Source organism: Melospiza georgiana, chromosome 9 (genome assembly GCF_028018845.1).
Source record: "Melospiza georgiana isolate bMelGeo1 chromosome 9, bMelGeo1.pri, whole genome shotgun sequence".
Taxonomy (NCBI): Eukaryota; Metazoa; Chordata; class Aves; order Passeriformes; family Passerellidae; genus Melospiza; species Melospiza georgiana.
The window spans coordinates 22,919,509-22,945,037 of NC_080438.1; the positions used below are offsets into that span (position 1 = coordinate 22,919,509).

Below are 25,529 nucleotides of genomic sequence, written 5' to 3' on the forward strand. Positions count from 1 at the left end.
GAGTTAATAAGTAGAGTTATTTTCACAGAAATCATACAAAGAAATACCAGAATTGCCCAAATTGGGAGGTTGGGCTCCTAACAAACATATATTAAAGGCTTCCACTTAGATGTTAATTTTAATCCTACATGTTTCAGCAGAGTTGCTGCCTCACATGACATCACATGACTCCAGTCTTTTATTGAGAAACTGGTAGTTTTTGTTACCAACCCCACAAGAGAAAACACTTACTGATGGAACACTTCTCAATAAAATCATATGTATACTGACACTTACTCATCAATATTTTCATTTTTGATCCCCAGCCAGTCATTTATTCTCTTCTGTCTCACCCCCTTGTGATTGAGCCATCTGCCAGAAGAAGAGAACATTAATACATTAGAGGACATGTATGGGTTTTCTTAGTGAGCAAGCTGAAGCTCAGACACAGGAGAAACAGTCTGTGTCCAGCCCAGGGACATCAGGAGCTGGATAACAGTGGTGAAATCAAGTGTGTATATAAACAACACAACAGAAAAAAAGTACTACCATCTGTTGTATTAGCAATCAAAGGTTTTGTTTATAACTAATTTTTCTTAAATTCTTTATTTACAGGAGTTGCAGATTGTGCACCTAGTTGTGGCTGGCTCTTTAAATAATGAAGTCATGAAGAGGCCAACCAGCTCTCAGACATCCCCTGCCAGACTGTAGCACCTTAACATCAACAGAACTTTGGTTATGAAAAGAAAATTAAACTCTCATTATCCTGATGGAAACAGCCATTAATCAGATTCATCAGAGACACTATTCTGAGGTATGGGTCAGGCTTACTTACACAAGATACTGATCTCTGATTTTGCGGAGCTGAATTAGGTCAGGCTTGATGCTGTTCATTTTCTTATCAGTCTCCCTGTTGTCCAGAGCTTGTTTCTTCAAGTCTTGTTCCAGGCGCATTTTACTGTCATGGATCTCACCCAGGCGTGATTTTAATTTTTCGTAGTTCATCATTATCCTGCAAATGAATAGGAGAGAAGAGGTCAAACCAGCCCAGAAGGACTGAACCTACTGGTGGCACTTACAGAAGAGTATCAAAGAACTACCATAACAGCAACTCCTCCCTTTGACCACCTCATCCTCACATGAAAATTGCTGTATAAGTGACAGGAAAGACCTCTTCTCAGAGGGCTTGCAACCTTCAGTTTACCTGAATATATTTCCTTCTGGCAGAGATGCAGGAAGAAATTCTCTGTAGAAAGGTAAGCTAGAACAGATTCTTCCCTCACTGTCAGATTCAGTTTTTGTTGTATCAATTATGCAAGCCCACCACAGGCATCAGTAATAGCAAGATTTCAAATGCAAACTTCAGTTACTATCAAGAGCTACAAGGAAGTAATGCTGCCTGTCTCTTCATTCAAGATTAGTTTGAAGGTTTTGTGTGACTCAGAAAAATTACATCTTTTGCTTCTTAATTGTCTTTACTCAGAATGAAGCACCCCAAGTGCATAATGAAATTGTTACAGGTAACTGTTTCTGGTCCAAAAACCTCCCTAATGTGGTTCATAAAGCACTATGTCAAGTGAGCCATTATACCTGGCCTTTCTTCAAAGGCCCAGATCCAGCTTTTTCTGCTAATACCCTCTTGGAAGGGCAGTTTCAAACAATGCACTCAGTGAATTTGTTAGATGACAGCTACTAAACAGTTATCTTCTCTGAAAGCGACCAAAACCAGCTATGGACAATGAGATTTACCAGATTTATGTACATTTCACAGCTTGCAAGTACAGAGTTCTCTGAATTATATTCTGAGCAAATCCAAATAGAAATGGGATAAGCAAATTAAATCATTATTTCCTGTTCTTTCCTGGTTCTCATCCCAGTATCTTGATTTACTGAAGTTAAGAGAGAATAATCCAGAGATTTCCCAGCTCTGCAATTCTTTGAGAGAAGAGAGCTTTACTGATGGCTGAGATACCTTGAGGGAAGGTATCAGAAAACACTGAGCTTCCAAAGTGGCTTATATGATTTCTATGATGCTGTAATGGCAGTGCCAGTGTGGACACCACTGTTTCCAGGTAAGCAAACAGAACCTGAGAGCTCACCGCTCAATTTCTTTGTCGTTGCCCTCCCTGCGGAATCGCTCGATGTATTCTTTGCTGTATCGCTCTTGTGAGTGGCACTGCTCCTCAAATATCTTAATTGTTTCATTAAATGCCTCGATTGCAGTTCTCTTCATCTGAATTTCCTATGTGAGGAAAGAGTCCTTCATCATTTGTTCATAATACAGATGACAATGCAAGACTCGATTACGTTCCCTAAACTGACTGAGAAGATGATACTTTTTCACCCCCACTTAGTTAAAATAGGATTAATCAGCTTTAAATTCAGTCAAATATCTGAGCAGGGTCAGGAAAGAACCAGGCAGACTTACTCCCTGTAAGTCTACCCTCCTCCCCTACACAATGCTCTCTATTAGGCTGCAAACCCCTCAAACATTTTAGTCATATTTTCCATCTTAGTTTGCAGGAAGACTGCCAGCAAACCTCCTCCCCATATATGAACTATCTTATTTTTCAAGAAGCAGTCCAAATACTGTATTCACACTTCCTTAATGCATAATATCTGGTAACTGACTTGCACATGATTTCACAAAAAACCTGGACAAATCCCTCTACAACTCTCACTGCAGCATGTGGCAGCTGGAAATACTCAGTAGTGTAAAGCTTCTAAGTGTTGGCCTTCTCCACAGCTTTTACTTTATACTAAAAAGTTCAGCTCCTCTTCTTGCCCCACACCATACCTCTAGGACTGTCAGCAACAGCAACATTCAGTGTTTCCATCAAATATGAAACTTTCTTGCTGTATTCCACAATTTACTAAGATTTTTTTCCTTACACTGCCTTTATTAGCCCTAACAGGGTTAAAAAAACTCTTTGCTTTTTAAACAACAATAAACACACTCCACAAAGAGCCAAAGCAGTACCAACCTGGGATGTTCTGGTATATTCTTCATACAATTTGTCGTACTCTTTGCTCTTTTCCTGATACTGAGCATGGTATTCTTGAAGCTTTTTACCTACTGCATCTATATTATCTTCTTTCACCAACTGATCCTGCACATACAAAGAGCTGTTAAGTCTTCAAGCAAAGCAGCTTTTCCTTAAGAGTATTCATTTGTCCACTTATGCATATTTGCATTTTACAGATATTAGCATCATGCTTTATAATCCAGTTTTTAGAGAGCACTCTGTCTAAATCTGCCTTCCTTTGTGAAACATGTTCCGCAGTTTACAGACACAAGGAACTGGAACTATGGGACACCAAGAGCTGTGCCAAAATCCTAAACTTCCAAAAACACACCACACCTTACTTTCAGGATTGCTATCCCCAGTTCAAGAAAGAAGGAAGGAAATTACTTAGAATCTTCAGTAAAAGATCAGAGTTTGGGGGTCTTTTTACTTTTCTAAAAAGCTATGCAGTTTTTTTTTCCTTAATGCAAAAATGTGTTTTGGGCTGCTGAATAAAAGTTTAAAAAATGTTCTTGAAAAATTTAGAGGGCTATGCACAGAGTGAGCACCTGCCCAGCTCATATGGGTCGCACTGTTTACAGCAGTGCTCAGTGGGTTCACCAGGGTCCATGGAGAAATGAAAAAGTTTGTCAGAGGTTCAACTCTGCTGCCTCTCAGGGTTTAAATTCTCTATTGGGCTCAGATAGAGACTGGAAACCTGATAAAGTGCAGCAGCTTAGATGGTTAGACAATTTGGAAGATGCAAGTGAAGCCAAATATGAAAATTTTGGCAAAAAAAAATAAATCCTGTTTTCAAAAAACCAACCAACCAAAACAAATAAAAACACGCACAAAAATAAACCACCAATAAAAAAAAATTATATGCATCTGCAATTTTTTTCTGTTCTGCACTAAAAGCCATTGGGGTCTGCTGAAGCTCTTACCTGCTGGTACCTGGACACAGGATACATCAACTTCACGTCGAGCTTGGGGTTGTACTGAGCAAGGGACTCATTGCGGTAGTGGTTAATGAGCTCCACCACGGAATTAAATGTCAGCGGATCAGAAAAGCCATATTTCCCATCCCGATGGTAGATCTTTATCAGTTTGTTGTTGCCACCCTTCCTGTAAAGCACAGTCATTCAGAGGTTTTGCTGTGTCCCTCCCATCCCTCATCAGCACTAAGGCTGATGACACCAGTGAGATTCCTGGGCGAGCGGCTCCCACACTGCACACCTTCACAGCGATTCTTTACACAGCAGCAGTATTAAGGAGTTTAAGAGTCAATACACACAGAATTATCATCAGATTATTTGAACAGGAACAAAGCCCAAAGTAAATCTCTCCCTATGTGTTCATTCTGGAGCCAGCTTATGGTATTTAAGTCCTAGCTTTGACAGAAGTTTTGCAAGGGAAAAGGAGAATTCTGAAGGCTGAATAAAGGAGCTGTAAGAAAACCCAAACCCATAATTTCCTGCAATTCATGGTCACTAACAGTATACAACAGAATACAGATTTATACAATTATTAATGAATCTTTTTGAGTTATGGGTGCTAATACAGGATACATGAATTTACAATATCCTTTGAAGATTACAAGGTGGTTGTACATGTCGTTATCCAGATTTATATATTCTAGTGGTTTCCCCAAATATAGTGCTTATTTTTTTCTTTTTTTTCCAACAACAGACTCTTTAGACACTGTTCTGTCCTTCTCCTGTACTTAAAATTTTGTGTCCTAAAGACAAAAATTCAGTAAAATTCAGTAAAATAACTAAATCATGCCAAACCTTGGCACACAGCCTGTGAACTTGGAGGCAGAAGTTAAAGCAGAATTTTAACTACACCCTCGGGATCAAACCTACCACTAAGGCAATGGAATTTCAAGGCAGGATCAAGTACCTGCGTATCACAGTAACTCCCAAGGGTGTGCTACAAAGGCTGTGGCTTCTGTGCCTCACCTGCCTGTCCCCAACAATCAACCTTGGGAGCCTGTCAGAGGCAAGTGGCTGGGCAGGCTGGGCAAGGCACCAGAGGCAGTCACATGAGGCTTCTGCCTAACTGCAGCAGACAGGGCTGGGGCAGCTCTGGGAAACCTGCCATGTGCAGACATGAAGAAAAGAACATGGCTCCAAATCAATATTCCCTAAACTTTGGATCAGAAAGCACAAGATACTCTTTTTACCAAGACATTGTGTTCAGTTCTCCAGAGCTGCAGGCTGATGAGGTACTCAACACTCTCCCATTAATCAAAGGCCTGATTTACAAACACCTTTTACCTTAGCAGTTCTGAAACCATGAAGCACTCCTGAGCAGCTCTCCTCCCTGAGTCCCATCTCATCTACACAGAGATCCTCAGGGTAGCACTTAGTGAGGCACAGGACTCAAGGCACAGAGCAGAACTGACTGTCAGACCTGGCTCTTTATTTGCTTGTTCTGTGATGTGCACAACTGGGAACATCTCTCAGCTTGAGCCACATAATCTTCACACAGCCAGGGCTGTCACTGGAATGGCAACAGCTCCTCAGGGCTTTGCTGAGGGGACCACAAGTGCTCAGTGCTCACCTCAGTGTCAGAGTGTAGTCTCCCTGCATCTTGGTCGATGCGTCGCGCACCAGGAATGTTCCATCTGGCATGTCTCGCAATTTGTCATTGACTTCTTCCCTGGAGAATGGAAAGGGAGGCAAAATTAGAAGTGCTAAGGACATGACCACCTTTGCCACAGGTGAAACATCTGACCCAGCAACACCAATGTCTGCAGAGTTCAATCTTCTGTCACGCTCAGGCTCTCCAGTTTGTTAGGCCACCTAAAGCAAGTTTGAGCTTGTGTAGCTCTACTGAAGAAAAGTAGCTGCAGTCAACTGCCACTTAGGAAGGAGTCTCTGTTTGAACAACAGTGGCAGCTGTGACTCAGTTCACAACCTTTCCCTTTAATCTGTTCAGGTTTTAAAGTCCACACTGGAACAGGTGCCCTTTGAGAAGCCAGTCCTGACCTCTTAAGACATGGTCTCTAGAATCACAGCTCAAAGGTGCCTAGAGTTTAGCACAGTTTTAGTCTCAAGAGGCTCATTATTGGCTTAACTCTGATCTTATTTACAGCCCTTTTAAACCACTACAACCTTGCTAGCTGCAGTGCAACTTTTCCTTATTTACAACTGAGGCAGAAGGATACTCAGTCCAGAGCTTTAAGCTAAACCAAGAAATCTTTTAGTGAAAGTGAGTACCTGTAGGCATTAAGAAAATTATTTCAGCTGAGGAGATATATATCTTGCTTATGAGCATTTCACCCAGATTATGTACTTCACTTTATAACAGCTCCCTCAAAGGTTTTGGAAGCCCTAAGCACTTTTTAATACAATCATTTGGAAACTAAAGTTTCTCAAGTAGCCTCAACAATTTTAGGTGCTGTAGGAAGCCTAGCTGAATCTTACAAAGAAAAATCAAGAGCCAGGTTTTCTTGTTCAAATACTAAGGAACAAAAGTATTCAAAAGAATAACAAAAGAATAGCCTTAGCTTTGATTTAGCTACCTGAAAACTATTTTGTTAGTAAAACTGACTCCTACTGAGTATCACATGCTCATATCCATTTACTCCTCTCGGACCATTTTACAGATTGGACCCAGTTAACTCCTTTTTGAATGGACAGATAATGACCTGCAGGTTTGGGCCTGCAAGCTGCACCCTGGAGCTCATGACAGAATTTTCAGCCCAAGTTCTTGACTGAAGAACATTGCTCCTGCCCTGCTAGCCTGATGCAGCCTGTACCTGCTGGCTGCCAAACCAGGGTCATAAACAATTCCATCTTTACATAAGCGTGTATCAAGTTTAAATCTAATAAAGCCACTCCAATGCGATTTGCAGTGCATTAGCTCCTGCCACCGTGGGCACTGGTAATTGAGGGACAAATCCACAGTCAATAAACTGATACCAATATTGAGCAGTTTTAAACAAACTGTGCTTAGTGGGTTTTGTGATCGGGTTTTGCCACTCAGCTTCAGCTTAAAATTAACAGAAAAATATCTCTGCCAAGGCCCTTCAAAAGCAAGATCTATGAGGGTTAGCTTTATAAAAAGATAAGGGTGGTACAATAAAGATATGAAAACTTTATCTCCCTCAGAACGTCAATGAGCTCATGTGGCAAACACACTCTTCATGCCTCTATCTGCCAAGGTGCTTCAAAGTACTATGTGCACAAGTTTGAGCAATTCCTGACCACACTCCCAGCACACTCGCCCGTCCTCTTACAGCTCCAAATTCTAGATTCTTCAGAAGTGCCTTAAGAGGGTAGAAGATGACTGAACATTTCAGCCCTTTTATGCAATTAAGTATATAAAAACAGGTCTTTCATTTTCTGAACCTAGCCCAAGCAATCTATTCTCTCAAGTGCATAAAAAAGGGTTTTCTTAAGAGGCAAAACCTAATTTGTTTGGTATGTGTCTCTATCATCTGCTCAGTATAGCTGGGATGATGGTTAGCATTTGTAAGAGCTATTTTTCATATCACCATGTAATAGAAATTAATACAGCTGAAATTTTAAACAAACGTTAAAGAAACCAAAAATAAGAATGCAACTCCTGTTATCTTGAAGTATTATTTTTATACTGAAATTTTGCTGAACTGCATGCATTCCAGGATTGCATGTTTACAACACTTCTTTAAATATCAGATTCAGAAGCATAGAAACTCAAAAATTACTGTCACCAAGACTGACAATATCTGCACCAGAAGAGCCACAATTTAAATATCTTGAATCCAGCTGAATACTTTCACTTAGGTGCTTTGTCAAGCATGGTCCTAAAGCATTCCCTTCCAGTAAAATGCTGCCTGAAATAGGTATGCTCTTTTTGTCTTGAATTCTAGCAGGCTTATCCTACTTTTAACAATATATATTAATACCTTTTAATTAATATGTTCTAGCAATATTGCTTACCTTGAGATGTCCCCCCAGTACCACTCTGCTTCCTGCAGAGAGAAACTGGTATTGTCCTTTATTCCATTTGTATTGACTGGAGTCATTGGTTTGGGGGGCTTTGGAGGAAGAGCTGAAAAAGAAAAACAGATTAACAGAAGGTAAACAGGAGAAAATAATCACTAAACTGTTAATGAAATACTACAGAAAAAAAAATAAAACAAGAGAAAATGTGCATCTTGAACTCAGCTTTCAAGCTCTCTCAAACCAAATGGAACTTGTAATCTTAAAGGAAGTCTGAAGTCAACTGTTCCAGTGTGATCTGAGATTTTTTAGTATCAAACGCTTGAGGGAGGGGAAAAGTAAGTAGTATGAGGAAATGTGAGTTTTTGTTAAAAGAAGACTGGTGCAGGCACGACTACAAGGGCAGGTGCCGCCTAAAGCTCCAAACAAATGACAAAGGTGTATTGTGTTTGAAAGCCACAGCCTGGAGAGCACTGGGCACCACCATGGAAAAACTCCAGTTGCTCAGGCATCAGCAGCCCTGAAGCCAGCCCACAAGAGCAAACAGTGAACTCTTCAGAGGGAAAAACACTGCTAGAGAGCAGTGGTGGCTGGGCAGGGCTGTGTCTGTCACACACCCAAGGTTCATGTTTTACCTTGGGTTTGTCATTTAGGCTTCTGTTTGGAGCAAAGACTGTGACATGAGGTGATAAGGGAAGGGGACAGGGGAAGATAGGGAACTGTTAGAGTGCCTGCACTGCTTTGCTAAGTGCAAGCTGAAGTGTTTAGCACAGGAAAGGGGATGCTACAGATGCCCAACAGACAGGCAGAACTGCACACCTGCAGGGCTGGTGCATGCCTGCCCAGAATTCCCCTATCTGAATTCATGGCAAACAGGCTTTTACTTCCATTCTCAAAATAGGTTACAAATGTAAGGGCATACAAGATACCAAAGCTGTTTCTGTTTGGCCAGTTTTTGCTCAAACAACTTTATCATGAACCTGACTGTAAACCCTGAATCAGTTAATTCAGCAGCCACGGGCATGTTCATGTACTGGGAGAGACTTGTCTGTGAGCAGAAATGTGTTATACATTTTCTTTTGGAAAGGTGTCCTGAATGCTCTCCCCTGTTTTGCAAAGACTGGACGTTTCATCAGGAACACTGCCACTGAAAAAGAGCATTTTTAAGGCATTTCATGAGTGTTTTACAGAGGGACAGGTCACATTCTCATTCAGAGTAAGAAAGCAGCTACACACATTGATTTGCTGCTAGCAGGTTTCTAAGTCAGACCCTGAACATCTGCTTGCAGCCCTGTGCCCTCGCCATCAGATTACACAAGCACCAGCGAGCAGTGACACAGTGACAACAGCCATCTTTCAGATGCACAATCCCCAGGTACACACAGGAACACAAATAAAGGCAGCAGAAAGAAGATTTTGATCTCCAGCTTGAGCACAGAATGGCTCAGCACTGAGAGGTGTGCTACTTGGCACCAGGCAGCTGCTCACCTCCGAGCCACACCTCCCACATGAAAGAAGAGAAAACAGGCTTCCAACTGCAGCTCCAAATACCATTTCATGCTGAATATCCAACACAGTAACTTCACTGTTCTCTGACAAACCAGTAGATGCTTTAATTGAGCCAATCTAAACTAAATCTGAACCTTGACCCAGACGTTTGCACCCTGGGGCTGCTGACCAAACACCTGATTCAGATAGCAGCATTCATTCTGCGGGACTGAGTATTAAACCCCAGCATACAGGTTCTTTTTATGGGGTGAGCTGGGAACTTTCAGGTGTGCACACATCTAGTGAGGCAATAACAGGTCTTGTTGTAAAAGGAAGGTGAAAACCTTCAGATTCAGTGTAGCAGCTTCCTGATTAGGAAGCTTCAGTTATTCCTAGCCTAACTACTACAGTTGTTTGTGTAGCGCACAAGTATTTGCAAAAAGCACCATTGAGAGTAAGACATGGCTCCAACCCTATTTTGCTTGAAGCTCCCAGCCCCATCCAGGGTCAGAGGAACACATATCCAGGCTAAGCCTGTGGAATCAATTGCATTCTCCGTGCTGTTCCATCTCCCCCTTTCAAAGTTCCTGAATTAGGAAATGTCATCAGGTCCTCCCTGCTCCCAGTATCACATCTGGGACAGGACAGCTACAGCAGTTCTGAGTCTCATCAGTGTCACAGAAAATCTGAGGTCAGAAAACCTGTAGACTCACTCCAGAATCTTTTGTTAGGCTCTGAGTCATCAAAAACTATATTAGGTTTTACATAAAAATCACACAAGAGTGCAGAGAGTTCTTAGAAAAGTGCACCAGCGCCTGCAATTATTTCAAAGGGACTTTCAAATTAAGGCCTGGACATATCAACAACTTCAAGGTATTTTACAGTGTAAAAAGCCTGTTTTACACTGGTAGTAGGGGCTTTCCAGAAGGGGTTTTCAAGTGCTCTCTAGAATACTTATATACTTCTCTAGCCCTCCTTATAAGATTAAGTTTTGCTCCTTTATACACTGTGGGATTATTTGGCACCTTTGTTAGGCCTCAATCCAAAGCACTGGGTGCAGAAAAGCAAACTAACAAAGACCAGAAAGGTAAGGAATGGGAGTTTGGACTCAGAGCACTGGACATTACACCAAGTGTCCCCACTACAGGTGGGAGTTTCTCCTCTCCCTTTATAGGCAGATATCAGTTCTCACTATCAGGACGTTGCCTACAGAACTTCATTCTTCATGAGAAAACTGGAAGGAAATTCTTTCAGGGAAAAGAACAAGGCTTGGACCAGTTCCTGTAAAACCTGACTCATGGAAGTCAGTCCTTTACACAATAGACTTTTGAAAAATGTTTTTTAATAGCTTGCACATTTCAAAAATACAAAACTATTTGCAAGGGTGGATCCTGTTTCCAGAGAGCTATGTATCTAATTCTTTACTTTCAATGCTTTGAGCTCTTTGAATCACAATAGATTTTCCCCTGTACTGGATGCAGAACCAGGCCCTTGCTCTTGCTTTATCCCATGCCCATCCATTTCAGCATTTCTTGGCTACCCTCTCAGCCCATAGACTTTAGTCTGTACAAATGGAGAACACTCACAAAGGTGGTTTAAAAGCCTCACAGCCCAGCCCTGTGACGACAAAGGGGAATATTTTGTAATGGCATGGCAAGTCTACTGCAACAGAGCAGCATCCACCACACTGCTGCTCTCATAATGCTGGCCAACCAGCATTGCTAGGAGAGGCATCCTAAAGAAGTTTTTGCTTAGTACCTAGATGGTACTAACAACCCTGCTAGGAGAAATCCTGTGCTGTTTCTGTGAGAAGCTACAGAGAGCCTCAAAGAGTCCACAGATTTTGATTTTAAATTCAAAAGAATTCAGTTTTATATACCTTAGTCAATGAATATTAGAGATCTAAAATCCGAGAATAAAGTAAGATAAGACTGTCTTGAAGTCAACAGAAATGCTTTCAAGAGCAGCCGTGTTTCTTTCCGTGTCACTGAGTCCAATTCTGATCTAGCCACAGGCACAATTTTACTTTATCTCAAAACCAGCTCTGATTAAAGTGAATGATCCTGATGGTTTCTTGCCTCCTTTTTCCTGGGAGATAAACATTGATCACAAGTGATTAACAGCACAACAGATCTATCTGTTCTAATAAAGAACCTTCTCTTTGCACCAGACACACAAGCATCCTGCCCCTAGCATGTCTCTAGGACAGCTTTAGAGCACAGCTCTTTCCAAACACCAAAAGGTGACAGCTCAGTTGTACCCTTCACTCCCACATGAGAACATTCCAAAGATCAGGTTCAGCCCTCAGTGACCGCCTGGCAATGAGAGCAGACTGGCTCTCCCTCATGCATTCACGGGCATGTCTGGTTTTAATTTCTTCAGCAACTCTAGTTCCCTCTTTCTAGCTTTCCCAGGCAGACTAGCTTGAGCTAAATCCCAATGCTAGCTTAGTGTCACTTAGAAGGGGGAAATAAAAACGAGCTGGTGATGGAGCAGAGGGATGGCAGCCAATGCGAGCCGGGCGTGGGATCGGATGTTGCTGACGTCAGGCCCTGATGGCTGCTGTGCCATTTCCAGCAGGTACAGCCACTCTGCAGGGCCCTGGAGAGACAAGTCCATGGACTGGGCTCTGCCAGAGGTAGCTCTGGGATGCTTTCTTGACTGTGCAGAATTGTTTTTTGAAAAGGTGACTTGTGACTTTAACTGAGCTGGCTCTCTGAAATCCAAAGCACCTCCAACACCCAGGCAGGCAGGAAAGCTGGCAAGTGTCTGCAGTCCAACGCTGCTGTGTTTCTTTTAAAGCCTCTCGTAAAAAATCCTGGGCTATATTGGTCCTCAATTTAACTGCAGTGGAGTAGGCCGTGACTTCAATGAGATACACACATTCCCCAGTCAGGTTTTGAATAAAAACTTTTACAAGTTTACATGATCTAAGAGCCACCGAGCCCTGTGTGTGAGGGTTTTCAGTGGCACTGATTCAGGAGGAAAACAGGAAGAGTGCCTCAGTTATCCAAGTGCTATATCCTGTGCAGTACCCAGTCAAGCAGGCTGTTTCTTCTCTGGTTGCACTATTTGCATACAAAATTAACCTGCCAGTTAATTAAACTCTAATTTTCACTTTTAAGGCAGATGCCATTTAGTCTAAGAATGGCTCCACAACTTATTTCTTCCAGTATTTTCCAAGAGCTTCAAACCACATACTTAAGAGCACTGCAGGTTTAGATGCAGCATTACATCTACCTTACTGTTACAAATAATCACAACTACCAAGTACTCTGATAAAGTCAATTTTAAGTCCCTCAGCACTTTCATGGGCTTGTTTACTAGCCTTCTTTCTGATGCTCTCAATCTACTCTCTCTCTACATTGTGACAAGCAGAAAACAGATCAGAGGATTTCCAAGACAGTTACTCAGCTTCAAAAAGGCTGATGTACAGTAGATACTCTGCAAACTGTAATATAAAGCTCTACAAAGTGTCATTGCTATGGAAACATGCAAGTAATCGGTGGTTAGGCCAGCTAACATTTTAATGACATAGTCCTTGAGGAGAGAAGGGCTTTCCCTTTGGAGACATAGATGAAGACTTGGAATGAAAATGTAGGCTAGCTTTGTTGAAAAGAAAAATTCACCCCAATCTTTAACTGCTCTCTGCCATCTTACTCAATTTCTCAAGCACTCTTCTCAATTTCTCTAACACAGTTCAGGCAAAGTCTCAAAATCTTTCCCTCCCTCAGGAGTCCCGCACTTGTCCCTGCTGCAGGAGAACCCCTCAGAGATACCTGTGAAAAAGGCACAGGCTTGTGCAGAGGCTTTCCAGCTGGCAAAGAGGAGGGTGGTGCACACCTGCTGACATCAGCTGATTCCCCACCCTGGCAGGTGAATGATCCTGGCAGCTCCACATCTCAGCTCTCCTGCCAGACCCCTCTGGACAGAGCTGAGCACCGACGCCCTTCGGAGCTGCCCTTCCTCAAAGGGCACCAAATGTGCATGGAGAGCTGCTCTGGGAATGGGGAAGGAAGCTCCTTGATGGAATTATTGCTGGCCACAGAACCTCAGGCATGCTCACATTTTCACCCTCCTCCCCCAAAATAGGCCAGATGCCAAGGAGTAAGACATATTCAAAGAATTGAAGTCTTTCAATATCTCATTACAGAAAACAGCAGACAAGTTGGCAGAAGGCCAGGCAGGCTTCCAATGAAAACATTCCCATTATAGCTTTGCTTATGTTTCTATGAACTTTCATAAAAAACCGACACCTTTAAGAAATATTTCAGTTTTTATTAATTGGCTTTTTTGATAAAGATCTGTTTTGTTTGAAAACTCCCCAGCTATCCAGCCCTCTCCCACACCTCCCAATCACTGTTTCACCTCCTACAACCCAACAGGCTTCTGCTGCACTCTGTTCCCCATGAGCATCCACAGCTACTGCACAGGCTAAAATATTATCTGCTCTGGGGCACCTGCAGAACAGGGGGCAACAACAGTCTGTGAAGAGGCTGGATCAAATTCAGCATTCCTTTGGGCATTTCAAAAGCATCTCTCACTACTTTGCAAGCCCTGTTACTTCATGGGCTCAGACACAAGAAATGGAAGATGTTCACAGTCAGATAAAGGACATGGGGATCTTTGACTTCCTCCCCTTCATTCCAGCCTTTGCATGAAGGTGCAAAGCCAAAAATCCCTCAGCTTCCCAATTATTTTCATTGCCCAAAGAAAAATTGTTTTCCTTCCAACCCAGAGCCCAGTGTGACTTCTGCAGAGATACAGCAATGTCAGAGGTTCCATGATCAACAGGGTTGAGGTGACTGTCCCAAAATTAACATGAGGAGAATAAAAAGCATAAGTCCTCTTTCACCTACCAGGCATAATTAGCACACTCTTAATGAACTGGAGAGGTTTTAGAACTTTTGTCATGTTTCATCACTCAAAGATTATCACTACCCAGTGTCACATGCCCGGCTCAAGGAAGGAATAATTTTATTATATAAACAGCAGGCCCAGGCTTTTGCCAACTCCGGATGAAAGTCCATGACAGACATTTTATTGCCATGAAAATTTCAGCTATTCAACAAGAATATTGTACTTTAAAGTATCAAATGTAAGGTCTAGAAGACTATACAGCAAGAGTAAACATAAAGAGCAAGGAGTTTACTTTTTGCTTTCTGAGTAAAGCAGCTCCTCATCTGCCTTCACAGAAGAAACACCACAGCAATGTTTTCTACTTCTCCACAGGCAGAGTCTTCAGAACACTATTAAAAGCACTCTTTGCTCAATATGCGGGATCAGATTTTTTTACAAGAGCAAGGAAAACACAAAACTCAGAGTAAGGCAAGAAATAGAGCGATTGAGAATGAAGAACTGGCTTTTCATTGTAGAAGAGAGGGAATGAAGTCAGGCCTCAGCAGTGACAGCTATGGCTAGGAGACATAGCAAAGCCAAAAGAAAAAGATCTTTAAAATAATAACTAATTTTAAATAATAAATAATTTAAATGAAAACAGCTCAGGGCTGTTTCCCCCAGGTATTTCAAAGACTAATCATCCATCCAGATGTCAGGTATAAACCTCACAGGGGATCCAGTTCACAGAAATAACTGGTGCTACTGAGAAGTTGGCTACACAAGAGGCTATTTAAAAATAATAATACAGCTGCAAATGCATATGATTCTTGCTGCTCTAAGCAGCATTTTATTTCAGCTTACCACTAGCTCCAATCTTTCAGAGCAGTATGTAAAATTGCTCCTCATACAGTACCTGTCCTTGTGCTATGTCAAACCATTTTCCAGTTACCAAAGCACAAATATTTCAACACCACCTAAATTGCTAAGAGTGAGCCATCTAAATCAAGATCAAAAGGTGCATTTCTAAATCAAGACTCCAGAAGAAATTTGAAGGTAAAAAAGTATTCAGAGGGAATCTGTTGTACACTTTGTCATGAGTCATCTTTTTTAAGAAGCTTGATCTTGAAGGAAGCTCCACTGAGGCAGAAGTCCCAATCCACAGGGGGATCCCACTCAGTGCCTGCAGCAGAAGGGGAGGTTCAGAGCAGACATGGAAGAGTCAAGCCTGCCCATTGCTGATGCTCAGATTTGATCTCCTTACTCAGTACATGGTGATTTTCTGAGTATTTTCATGAAATCCATTTCAGAGCAGCAGCTTGACTTCTCTCACTGCCCCAAAACTTATCAGTGAGACTGTACTGTACCCTTCAAAACTGAAAGGATCTTCAACACTCATCTCATTGATTCAACTGCCTTGTATCCTTCAAGAGCACTCTTGGAAACAGGAGATGAATCAGGGCAATGAAACCAAAACCACCAAAGACTTCTAATTGGGCACTTGGGAGCAGTTCCTTGAGGGACAACGATGGAAATTCTGACAATGTCCCCAGGACAACTGCACAGGGCAGAGCAGCAGGAGTACTGGAACACAGGGCAGAAATACTGCCTGGGAAATTCAATTGCAATTTACAAATTCAGGTTGGAACAGACAGAACTTACAGGTTCAAGTTCAATATTGTCAATGAACTTCTCATCCATTTTATCTCTAAGATATTTTCCTGGGACAGGTGTTGAGTGCAAGCCCTACTGCTCACACTCAAAATCCCCACACATCAACAGTGAGACAAATTCCCCCCATTACAGCAATTTTTCTTAAACTCCATTGCAGCAGCTGTGCTTTCAGGGGTTTTCTTTGGGTTTTTAAGGGGAGGCGTGCAAGGAAGGAAAGAATTCCTCCAAAAGAAAATATGATTGTGTGCAGCATCAGATTTTAGGAACTCCAGAGAAAAAGTTAGGATGAGGCTGCAGAAGGTAAAAACCTAAAAAAATAGCTCCAGTATTCTTCTTTCAAGGGTTAGAGGAAGAAACTAACAGAGAGTAAGCAGTATTAATAAAGGGAAAGGATTATGTTTGGAAGGAGAAAACTGACTGAAGTACAAGAGTCACAAAGTGACACTGAACAAACAAAAAGTTAAGTTATTCTGTAGCAAAGGAACAAACAATATTAAGGAGTGGATTGGTATTTTTATAATTCTTCCAAACTCACAAATTTTTGTGCAGAGAAATGTGATGCTTTTGAAGCCATTTCTAGGTAACTATTTGTCATCTTCAGGAATATCTGCTTTTAGAAGTAACATTCCTATGAACTACCACTAAAATCACAAAAACTGGAAGGGTCTGGGTGAATGCTGGAAGCAGTCACAGCCTGAAGCAGCTGAAGTATTTCATCTCCTTTTTCAAAGTGCTCTGGATGGAAGGCATCCATCTTGAGTGTGCTGCTGCACTCAAAGCCAGGGAAGATCCTGGATCCTGTTCAGCCACAGGAAAGCTTCAGAGCCCATTGTGCTTCAGCATCAGGATTCACCAGGCAGCTGGTTGGTGTTCAGCAGGGCAGCTGGAGTCCTTTTTGGAAAGGGCTACAAGAGGCACCACCTGCACTTTTGCCTTTTTTTTTTTTTTTTTTTTGTACTGTATGAATCCTTGTAAAGCTCCCTGTGTACAGACACTTTTCTTCAGAATTATAAAAACTTAAGATACTGGAATATATTCACTGGAACATTGCAGAATCTTTGTCTGTTGAGTGGAGGACACAGCAAACATGAAGGACAATGAAAATATCTTCTAAAGAAGTTACATCCCCTCACACTGTTTGGGGACCCAGCACCAGCTCATTGCTGTAGTTTATATTATGTGGAGAAATTAATTCTTGCTTACTTAGCTATTGTGCAGACTTTAACCTGTCAGAAGAAATGAGATAAAAAGCAGAAGAAAAAAAGACAATCTGACTCATTTCCATAGGGGCACTTAGTACATGAGCAGAGATTGTTCCTTAAGCATTACTCAGCAACCTACTTTACAAAAATGAGTTTTCCAAAAAATCCAGCCAGAACATACCTATTGCGTTAATGGGACTGAAGTTTTACAGCAAACTGTTTCAACACAGTTAACAGTCTTTCTGACAACAATAAAGCCTAAGCTTTAAAACACACAGGGCATGCTGATAAAAGTATTCTTTATTCTTCTCTAGCTCTCTGCCCAAAAAGTGACTCACTAAACAACCAACATGAGGTGATGTAAGGCACCCAACTGCGTTCAGTCCTGGGTGCAGATGTGTATGACCAGCTCTGCCTCTGTTTTCCCAAGCTGTAGAGCAAAGATAAGCACAAACAGCTTCAGTCTGGAATAAGATAATCATGCAGGCAATGGCAAAGACAGCAGACAGCTCTGCTGCTTGGGAAAGCAACAGCTCCACAGAAAACTCCAGGAAGAGTCTTCTCCTTTTAAACATGCGAGACAGAAGGAACACCGTGATTAACTCCTGTCAGGTACAGGAATCATGCAATACACAAAACTGTTTGTAACAACAATTGCAGAAATAACATTTGCTGCAAAAACACATGTTGAAGAGCTTAGTTTATTCTCAGAATGTTCCCTTGTCTTTTAGCTTGCATAAACCTATAGCTTTAAGAACACAGAGCTGAAAAACTCCTTTTAGCAAGTTCTGCCTCCCCAGCTATTTCTACATAAACTGAAAACTTAGTAATAAACACAAATGTCAGCCTTTTAAGGCAGGCTCTCTCATCTCAAGCAAAACAGCATTTCACTTTCTATTAATGATGCTATTTTTTGTGGTCATGTATTTAATTGAAAGCTGATGAGTGATATTCTTTAACAGTTAGAGCCATCAAAAAGAAAATGAAATGCAAGGAATGCAAAAGCAAGCCTAAAAATGCAATCAGAAATAAAAGAATGGTTACAGAAGTCATTAAATAAAAAAGACAGTAGAGAACTCCAGGTGAAACAAGAAAAGAAGCATTTCACACCACTGCCCTCATAGAAGCTGAGACTCCAATCCAAACAATTTTCCCAGATATGCAGAATACAGTGACTGGGCCTTATTTACTCCCTGCTGTACCCCAAATCAGCCTGCACAAACTTCCCTTATGTAACAGGGAAACTCTCAATCCCAAACATCTACTTTTTTTGAAATACAATTTCCTGCAAGACTTTAATTTGCAAAAAAAGACAGTTGAAGCTACAGTGCTGTTGTTTTGAATATGTGCACTAGGAGGACTATTTTTTTTTAAGATGTGCAAGAACAGAACTTTTCTTTGATAAGCTTCTGGAGCCAGATAAGCTGAAGGACAACACTGACAGTGCTATTCAAATTTGCATCTGTTCTCCCACTGGAAAACTAGTCAGGCATAGACAGGAAGTGTTCACCTACATCTGGCTACTGTGTACCACAAACCCACTTTGAGAAGCCACATTCAGCTTCCACTGTAACACTGAGAACGATACAGCACACCTGGAATCCCAGTAAACACTGCCCTGGAGCTCAGAACCCTGTGTTTTCCAAATTACAATTACAGTATCGCTCCCCTAAAATAAGGGTTGTCAAATTATATATGAGAATAGAAACTATAATGAATAAATACAGCCTTTCCCTTGAATACTTGGCATTCTTATCTTACTCATACACTGGCAGTGCTGCCTAAACTAAGTAGCCCACAAATTATTGCTCCCCCTGTTTAAATATCGAAAGATTTTGTAGCAACAGCATTGTTACAGCACATGAGGCAAGGCAAAGTGCTGTTCTTGAAAAAGACAGCTGGATCAAATTATAAATGTAGTTAGTCATAATTCAGGGTTCAAACAGGTAGCTTCCATATAGCTTTAGGTCAAAGAGTTATTGTACTATCTGTTCATAGGCAGAGCCCATTCTGCATTAGGAAGCCTGCCTTAAACTTGTGGTTTTCTTCATAACCCACACAAAGGAAACTAACCTCTAATTTGTAGTTGAGCCAAATATCTTTGCTGACATCTGTATTAGAAATCCCAGCGGACCACTCTTACTGATTTTCATCCAACTGTGACAAAATGTATTCAGTGATTACACATTTTATCACCAACACAACTGATAATGCATCCCAGATCTACAGAGGGAAAGACTTTACTTAGCCCTTCTATGCATAGGGCAATGCATAGGTAGTTGTGCTTTAGATACTCTGGTAACTTTTGCAGTCAATTCGAAATCCTCTGTTCTAAAACTTCTGGCAGTAACAACATTTTGCAGACCTGAACCATGTTGTCAAGTAAACTAAATTCAAGCCAGAACCTATTTTCTTGTCTCTTCACATAGCAAGACCCACAGCAACAACAAACATGTGAGTGAACCCCTGACAGTTTCCTAATGGCAGAGCCAGCACATGATGCTGCTACAGCCACAAAACTCTAACTTAATCCATATTAGAAAGTTGAGAAGCTGTTATGTTAGCTATATGCAAGTGATAGGCCCATTTGTGTATTTAGATACTGAAAGTTTCTGGCTGCATGTAGTATTATGTGCCATAAAGAGATCCTCCCTTATGCCAGTGATGCATGTATAAATGCAAAATTAAGTGTAAGCAGGAGGAAAAAGCATGAGGTAACAGGAGTCACCCTTCTGGCTGTCACCACTGTGGTGCCTGTGTTGGTTGTACTGCTCTAAATTCTGCTTTGTGAGGCTGGCAGAGCTGCATCCCTAGTTCCACCTCTCTGTTTGGGAAAACTGTCCCAACTCCTACGTTTAGGATGGATTAAAGCCTAGCAGAAAGCTTGCAGTTCCTTGTTACTGGATAGCCTCTCCTCAAGTTGAGAAAAAAGTGAGACAGGGGTATTATTACTTTTATTTCTTAACTTTAGAGCAAACCTTGTAGCAGAGAGGCTCCAGGACTGCTCTGAACATCCATTTACACCTACAGCCCGAACAGCAAACACAAGCACACTGATAAGCTGGTGCAGGTGCACTGAGGCCTGACAGAAGCTCCGGCTGCGCTGCAGGCTGCCTGCCATCACCAGATTTTATTTCTGCATTATTATTGGGCAAGGCTAAGGTGGGTATTAAGACGGGCCTGCCAAGATAAATTAAAGGTCTACCGACGTTTAACGAGAAACAGTATCCCCACCCTCGGCTCGGAGGTTACGGGTGACACCGCACATTATGCTCACCTTGCTTTTGTCTTCTGCCTCAAGTTTAGACGCAGTAAAATGTAATCAGGGGCAGTCATGCGTGAGCACAGACACCCTGCTCCCGGGATCCGCCAGTGCCCGGTGCTGCTGCGGCACAGAGCACAAGCGGGGATGTCTCGGCTCAAGTTGTGCGAACAAAGGAGCGCTCCGGCTGCCGAGGCAGCGGGGCCGAGCACCGCCGCTCCCGGGGGGCTGCCGAGGCAGCGGGGCTGCACACCCCAGCTCGGGATGCTGTACAGCACTGCTGCTCTGAGGGTGCTGCACACCACTGCTCGGGATGCTGTACACCCCTGCTGCTCTGAGGGTGCTGCACACCCCAGCTCGGGATGCTGTACACCCCTGCTCTGAGGGTGCTGCACACCCCAGCTCGGGATGCTGTACACCGCTCCTCGGGATGCTTCACGCCGCTGCTCTGGGGGGCTGCCGAGGCAGCGGGGCTGCACACCCCTGCTCTGGGGATGTCGCAAAACCCTGCTTGGGATACTGCACACCCCTGCTCTGAGGATGCTGCCCCATACCCCTGCTCTGGGGGTACCCCGCGCCCCGTGCCACCTCTCATCCTCCCAGCAGCTCCGGCCACCGCGCCGGGAACGCTGCGCCGAAAAACCTTCACAAATTTTTGTTGGAAGCGGGCCAAGTGGAGCTCTGGTTGTTACCGGGTGCAAAGGCGGTGACTTTATCCCAAGGCACGCCGAGGGTTTAAGGCTTCCAAATAAATTCCTCCACACTCCCCTTAGGGATGACCTATCATCCCAGGGCAGAAAATGCCTTCCCACCCTGCCTCTGGAGAGGGGGAAAGCAGAACCCTCCTCTGCCACACTCTCCCTCCCTCCCCCTGCAATTTAAAAGTTGCAATTCCACGAAATCAGGACAAACACATGGGGATTATCCCATGCATCATTTCCAGCTCTGCCTCGTCTAGTTTAAAAATATGAAAGATAAAGTTACTGAACACTTCAGGGATCAGCCTGTAACATGAAGTCCTTCTGCTAACGGGTGTTTGGACTGTGCAGATCCTTGATCCCTGACAAGAGGGCTCCAGTGATGGAAGCATTGGCATTATTAATGATAGAAGAGCTGCTTCTTAATGTAAACTTTGAAAGGCTCTGTGAGAATTTTGCATGGCCAAATTCTTGCAGAAACACTGGAAAGTTGTTTTCTAGCCCGTTCATTTTGCCCAGCCCCTTTTAGCAGCCTCCTTGTACTAAGCCATTCAAGGGGCTTTATTATTTTTTTTTAAATAAAAGCCCCACACTAATTGCTTTAAGTCACCTACAATGGGACTTGAGTTTTTGTTCATTTGATACAAGCACACACAAATACCTCGTGAATAGTTAAAAATCAAAAGCATTTACAAGAAAGATAGCCTTTGAAATTCACAGAAGCAAAGTGATTTGACTGAACTTTAGGCTTTCAGGAGTAACATCTAAAAATAGGTAGTGTCAGCTATGCAAGAATTTAATGAGTAGTGGCCAGTGCTGTGTGTATGAGAGATCTGTCCAATTTTTAAAGTGCCAGAATTACCAAAAGAAGCAAGTAGAGGTCCTTGAGATCCAAAAATCTGAGGATGATCACTTCCTCCTGTTTTAATTAAAGTACCACATACCTCCAGAGAGAAAAATACAGCTCACTGTGCTGAAACAAAGAGAATAAACCACACTTGCAGATACATGCCACGATTCAGGCACAGGTTGAAAAGCACACTCTGAAAGTACGTGCCCCATAAAGGACAGCACTTGGAATTACTTATTTGCTATCAATTTCTCTGCAGGTTAAGACTTTTGGTGGCTATTTTACTGTACCTTCTGGCTGTACAGATCAGAGACCTGAGAAGATAAAGGCCCTTCAATTACCTCACTGCTTCAGCCTGTTCGACTCTCACAGGTATAGATACAGTTTCACCAGTACCCATTTATGCTTACTTTAATTCATTTACCACAGAAAGACTCAACCTCTCCTCCTCACAAGCCTTCCCTCCCTCTTAAGACACAAAAGAAACTTTCTGCCCCATCTAAAAACTTCAGGCAAGCAAGGGATAATGCATTTCCCCATTTTCAGCACTAGCAGTCCATGGAGGGGGGAGGGAAAAAAAGTGAATCAAATCCTTTTGAACAAGGTTATTAAGTGCTATCAAAGTAATTGTGCCTCCAGGGGTGGATTCCAGCCCGTTCCCAAGTATTATCCCCCCATCACCAAAACCCAGCGACAGCACACACCTCATCTGTCACTGCTGGAAGAGAGCTGCCGAGAAAAGGGTCTTGGAGACTGTAAAAGCGATTAAACTGGAACTGAATGGAGGTGGCTAAATCACCACCATCAAAGTGTTACAGGCACATAAAGGCACACAGGTGAACAGGATAATAAAAGCGCTCCTCTAGGAGCGAATACAGCCGAAATATACGCTTTTCAATAAAGGTTTTCAAAAAAGGAGACACGGGAGAGGGGTTGCGAGCAGCTCCCCTCCTCCTGCCTCCTTCCACCTCCCCAAAGGCACCATAAATTGCTCTTCTCCTCCCACCTCCCCCACGAAAAAAAACCCCAGTATTAAAATACTTTTGCCCAGGAGACAGCGAGCTCAAGTCCCTGGGAAGTTTACACAAAGTTTAACTACAGATATTAATTTTCACCACCCCCCTCGCCCTCTCCTTTTATTTTAAGAGGGAAAAGTCATCAGGAGGAGGGAGGGCAGGGATGGACGGCAGCCCCCGACCCACTGCCAGGGGTGCGGGGCCAGCTCGCAGGCTCCAGCTCCCTACCTGGAGGGTCCATTTCAATGTAAAATATCAGCTCAGTGGAATAGGGCATCATCACTTCCCTCCAGTCCGTGTCATCGCGGTCCATATCCCACAACGTGTTGTACATCGCGACAGCCAAGTCCCGGCAGGGTTAGAAATAAGAGGCTGGATAGCTCGGCTTTTAATCGAGAGGTGGGAAAAAAATGGGAGGGATTAAAAAGCAAAAAAAAAAAAAAAAAAAAAAAAGGAAAAAAAAGCCGAGAAGAATTCACCTCGCTGTAAAATAACACTTCTAAAAAAAATTTAAAATCGCAAAATTCAACTTAAAAAAAAAAAAAAGCCTCCACGCAAGTCACCTCAGCAGCTGCCCTACAGGAACTAAAGGTAGGTAGCAATATATATAATAATATATATATATAGAGAGAGTGCTTCTTTTTGTTAAAAAAGACACCTTTCCACAGGAAAGCCACTTTCCTGAATTCTTTCTAAAAATCGCCGTTTTCGGGGTATTTTTAAAACACCAGCGAAACAAGCTCCCCACAGGGGGATGGTGGGAAGAGCGGATAAAAAGGGGCGATTTCAGTCTCTGGATGAATTCTTTCCGCCGGCGGAGGACGAGAAAGGAGGCAGCGGCGGCGGGCAACAATACGGGCGGGCGCGGAGCCCGAGCGGGGCGGGCGGCGCTGTGCCCGCGGTGCGGAGCGGAGCGCGCCGGCGGGGCTGGCTGCGCGGGGCTCAGCGGCGGGCGGGCGGCCCGCGGCGGGGCCCGCCGTGCCCTGCTGGCGGCGCGGGGCGGCGGGCGGCGGTGGCGGCGGGCGGCGGGGCCGGGCTCGGGGCGGCCGCGCTCGGTGACATTTTAAGCGGCTCTGAGGGGCCCGGCCGCCGCCACCCGCCTCTTGCCGGGGACCGGGCCACGCCCCCCCGGCGCCAGGGGGGCGGGGCTTCGCGCCGGCTCTTTAACCCCTTGGAGGTGAACGGGGGTGTGTGTGTGCGGGCGCTTCCACGAGGCGGAGAGAGGGGGGGATTAAAAAAAACACATAAAGAGGAAACGTGCCTCTTCGCACCGACGAGGCAGACCCAAATAGAAAGCTTAGCTTAGAACAAAAGTCTGCTTCCCCCCTTTTCTGGCTTTTATCCGGCTCGCTTTCGCCACTTTTCTCGATGCTTTTTCACAGTGTCCCCCCCGTGCTGAGGAGCGCAGTGGCGGTGGTATGTCCCCTGGCTGGCCGGCCGCCAAGGGGCCGCTGCCGCGGAGCACGCGCGGGGGGCGGGGGGAGCGGAGCGCAGTTGCCAGAGCTGCTGCCTTTGTCTGAAGGAGCAACGAGCGCCGGGATTGGCAGAGGGCTGCGGGCGGCCCTGCCAATCAGCGAGCGGCCGGGCCGGCCGGCTCGATGGCGATTGGCCGCGAGCGCCGGTTACTAAGCGGGACAAAGGAAGGCGAGCGCTGAGGCGAGAGCGGGGTTCGGGGGGCGCGGGGTGACCGGCCCCGCACCCGGCCCCGCACCCGGCCCCGCACCCGGCCCCGCACCCGGCCCCGCAACCGGCCCCGCAACCGGCCCCGCAGGTCCCCGGCACCGCCGGCCCCAGCGCTGGCACTGGGGAAACTCCTCCTGCTCACACCGCCGGCGGGGCTGCCCCCGCCCCGAGCCGGTGCGCCGCAGCGCCGGGGCTACCTGGCACCCTGCAGCCCGGGCCGGCCGCCGTGTGGGGATGAGGGAGGCCCGCGCACAGGGAACCCTGTGCAGGTCGAGCCGCTGGCCACATCCCCGGCGGGAGCCTGTCCTGGCTGAGCCCTCAGCCGCTGCACTGGCCACAAACACTGACCAAACACCGGGTCCCCTCCCTCCTCTGCAGGGCCCTGCTGTGTGAGCCACGTAATGTACGTAATAACCTGTCCATCTCCGGGTGCACCGTAACTAACCGGTGTGACCCGCGAGCAAAACCCGACGCGCTTTCGAGTGACATAACCAGCGGAGGGGGAAAAGAAAAAAAAAAAAGCCAAACCAAAAAAAACCCAAAACCAAAAACCACAGGAAAAGGCACCAAACTGGGTGTCTGTCTGTCACCAGGTATGGGATAAGTCTGAGCGGCAAACACGGCCGAAACGGAAGCTCAGCCTGCCTGGCAGCCGCATCCCGATGGGCAGCCACAGCCCGCAGGCACCGGCGGGAGGCAGGAGCGCAGCCAGCTCGGCACTCAGCCTCGCTTTTGGCGCGGCGAAGCATCCTTAGAGAAAGGCTGCTGCTGAGAAATTAAGGAAAAGTCCTTTCCCGAGACTCCCGACCAGTGTCAGAGGAATAAGGATGGACAACACCTTGATCTGCTGAGGAAATCTCAAGGAAGGTTGGAAAACCCAGCACTGAAGTTGTCTGCTTTAT

The 25,529-nt window shown here is 44.4% G+C and overlaps 1 protein-coding gene across 2 annotated transcripts in view; it reads right to left on the reverse strand.

The window, feature by feature from the left end:
* Positions 1-25,529, reverse strand: part of PIK3R3 (phosphoinositide-3-kinase regulatory subunit 3) — a 77,357-nt gene that overhangs the window by 8,984 nt on the left and 42,844 nt on the right. The window contains exons 1-8 of one of the 2 annotated variants that reach the window (XM_058029785.1): positions 23,173-23,365; positions 7,916-8,027; positions 5,550-5,648; positions 3,929-4,109; positions 2,964-3,089; positions 2,079-2,221; positions 815-991; positions 277-351 (exon numbers count right to left, since the gene is read on the reverse strand). In XM_058029785.1, the coding sequence (XP_057885768.1) occupies positions 277-351; positions 815-991; positions 2,079-2,221; positions 2,964-3,089; positions 3,929-4,109; positions 5,550-5,648; positions 7,916-8,027; positions 23,173-23,278 (1,019 nt within the window). In that variant the 5' untranslated portion in view covers positions 23,279-23,365. Of the gene's footprint in view, positions 1-276; positions 352-814; positions 992-2,078; positions 2,222-2,963; positions 3,090-3,928; positions 4,110-5,549; positions 5,649-7,915; positions 8,028-23,172; positions 23,366-25,529 lie in introns of those variants that run through there. The other variant, XM_058029784.1, reaches the window with a different exon arrangement.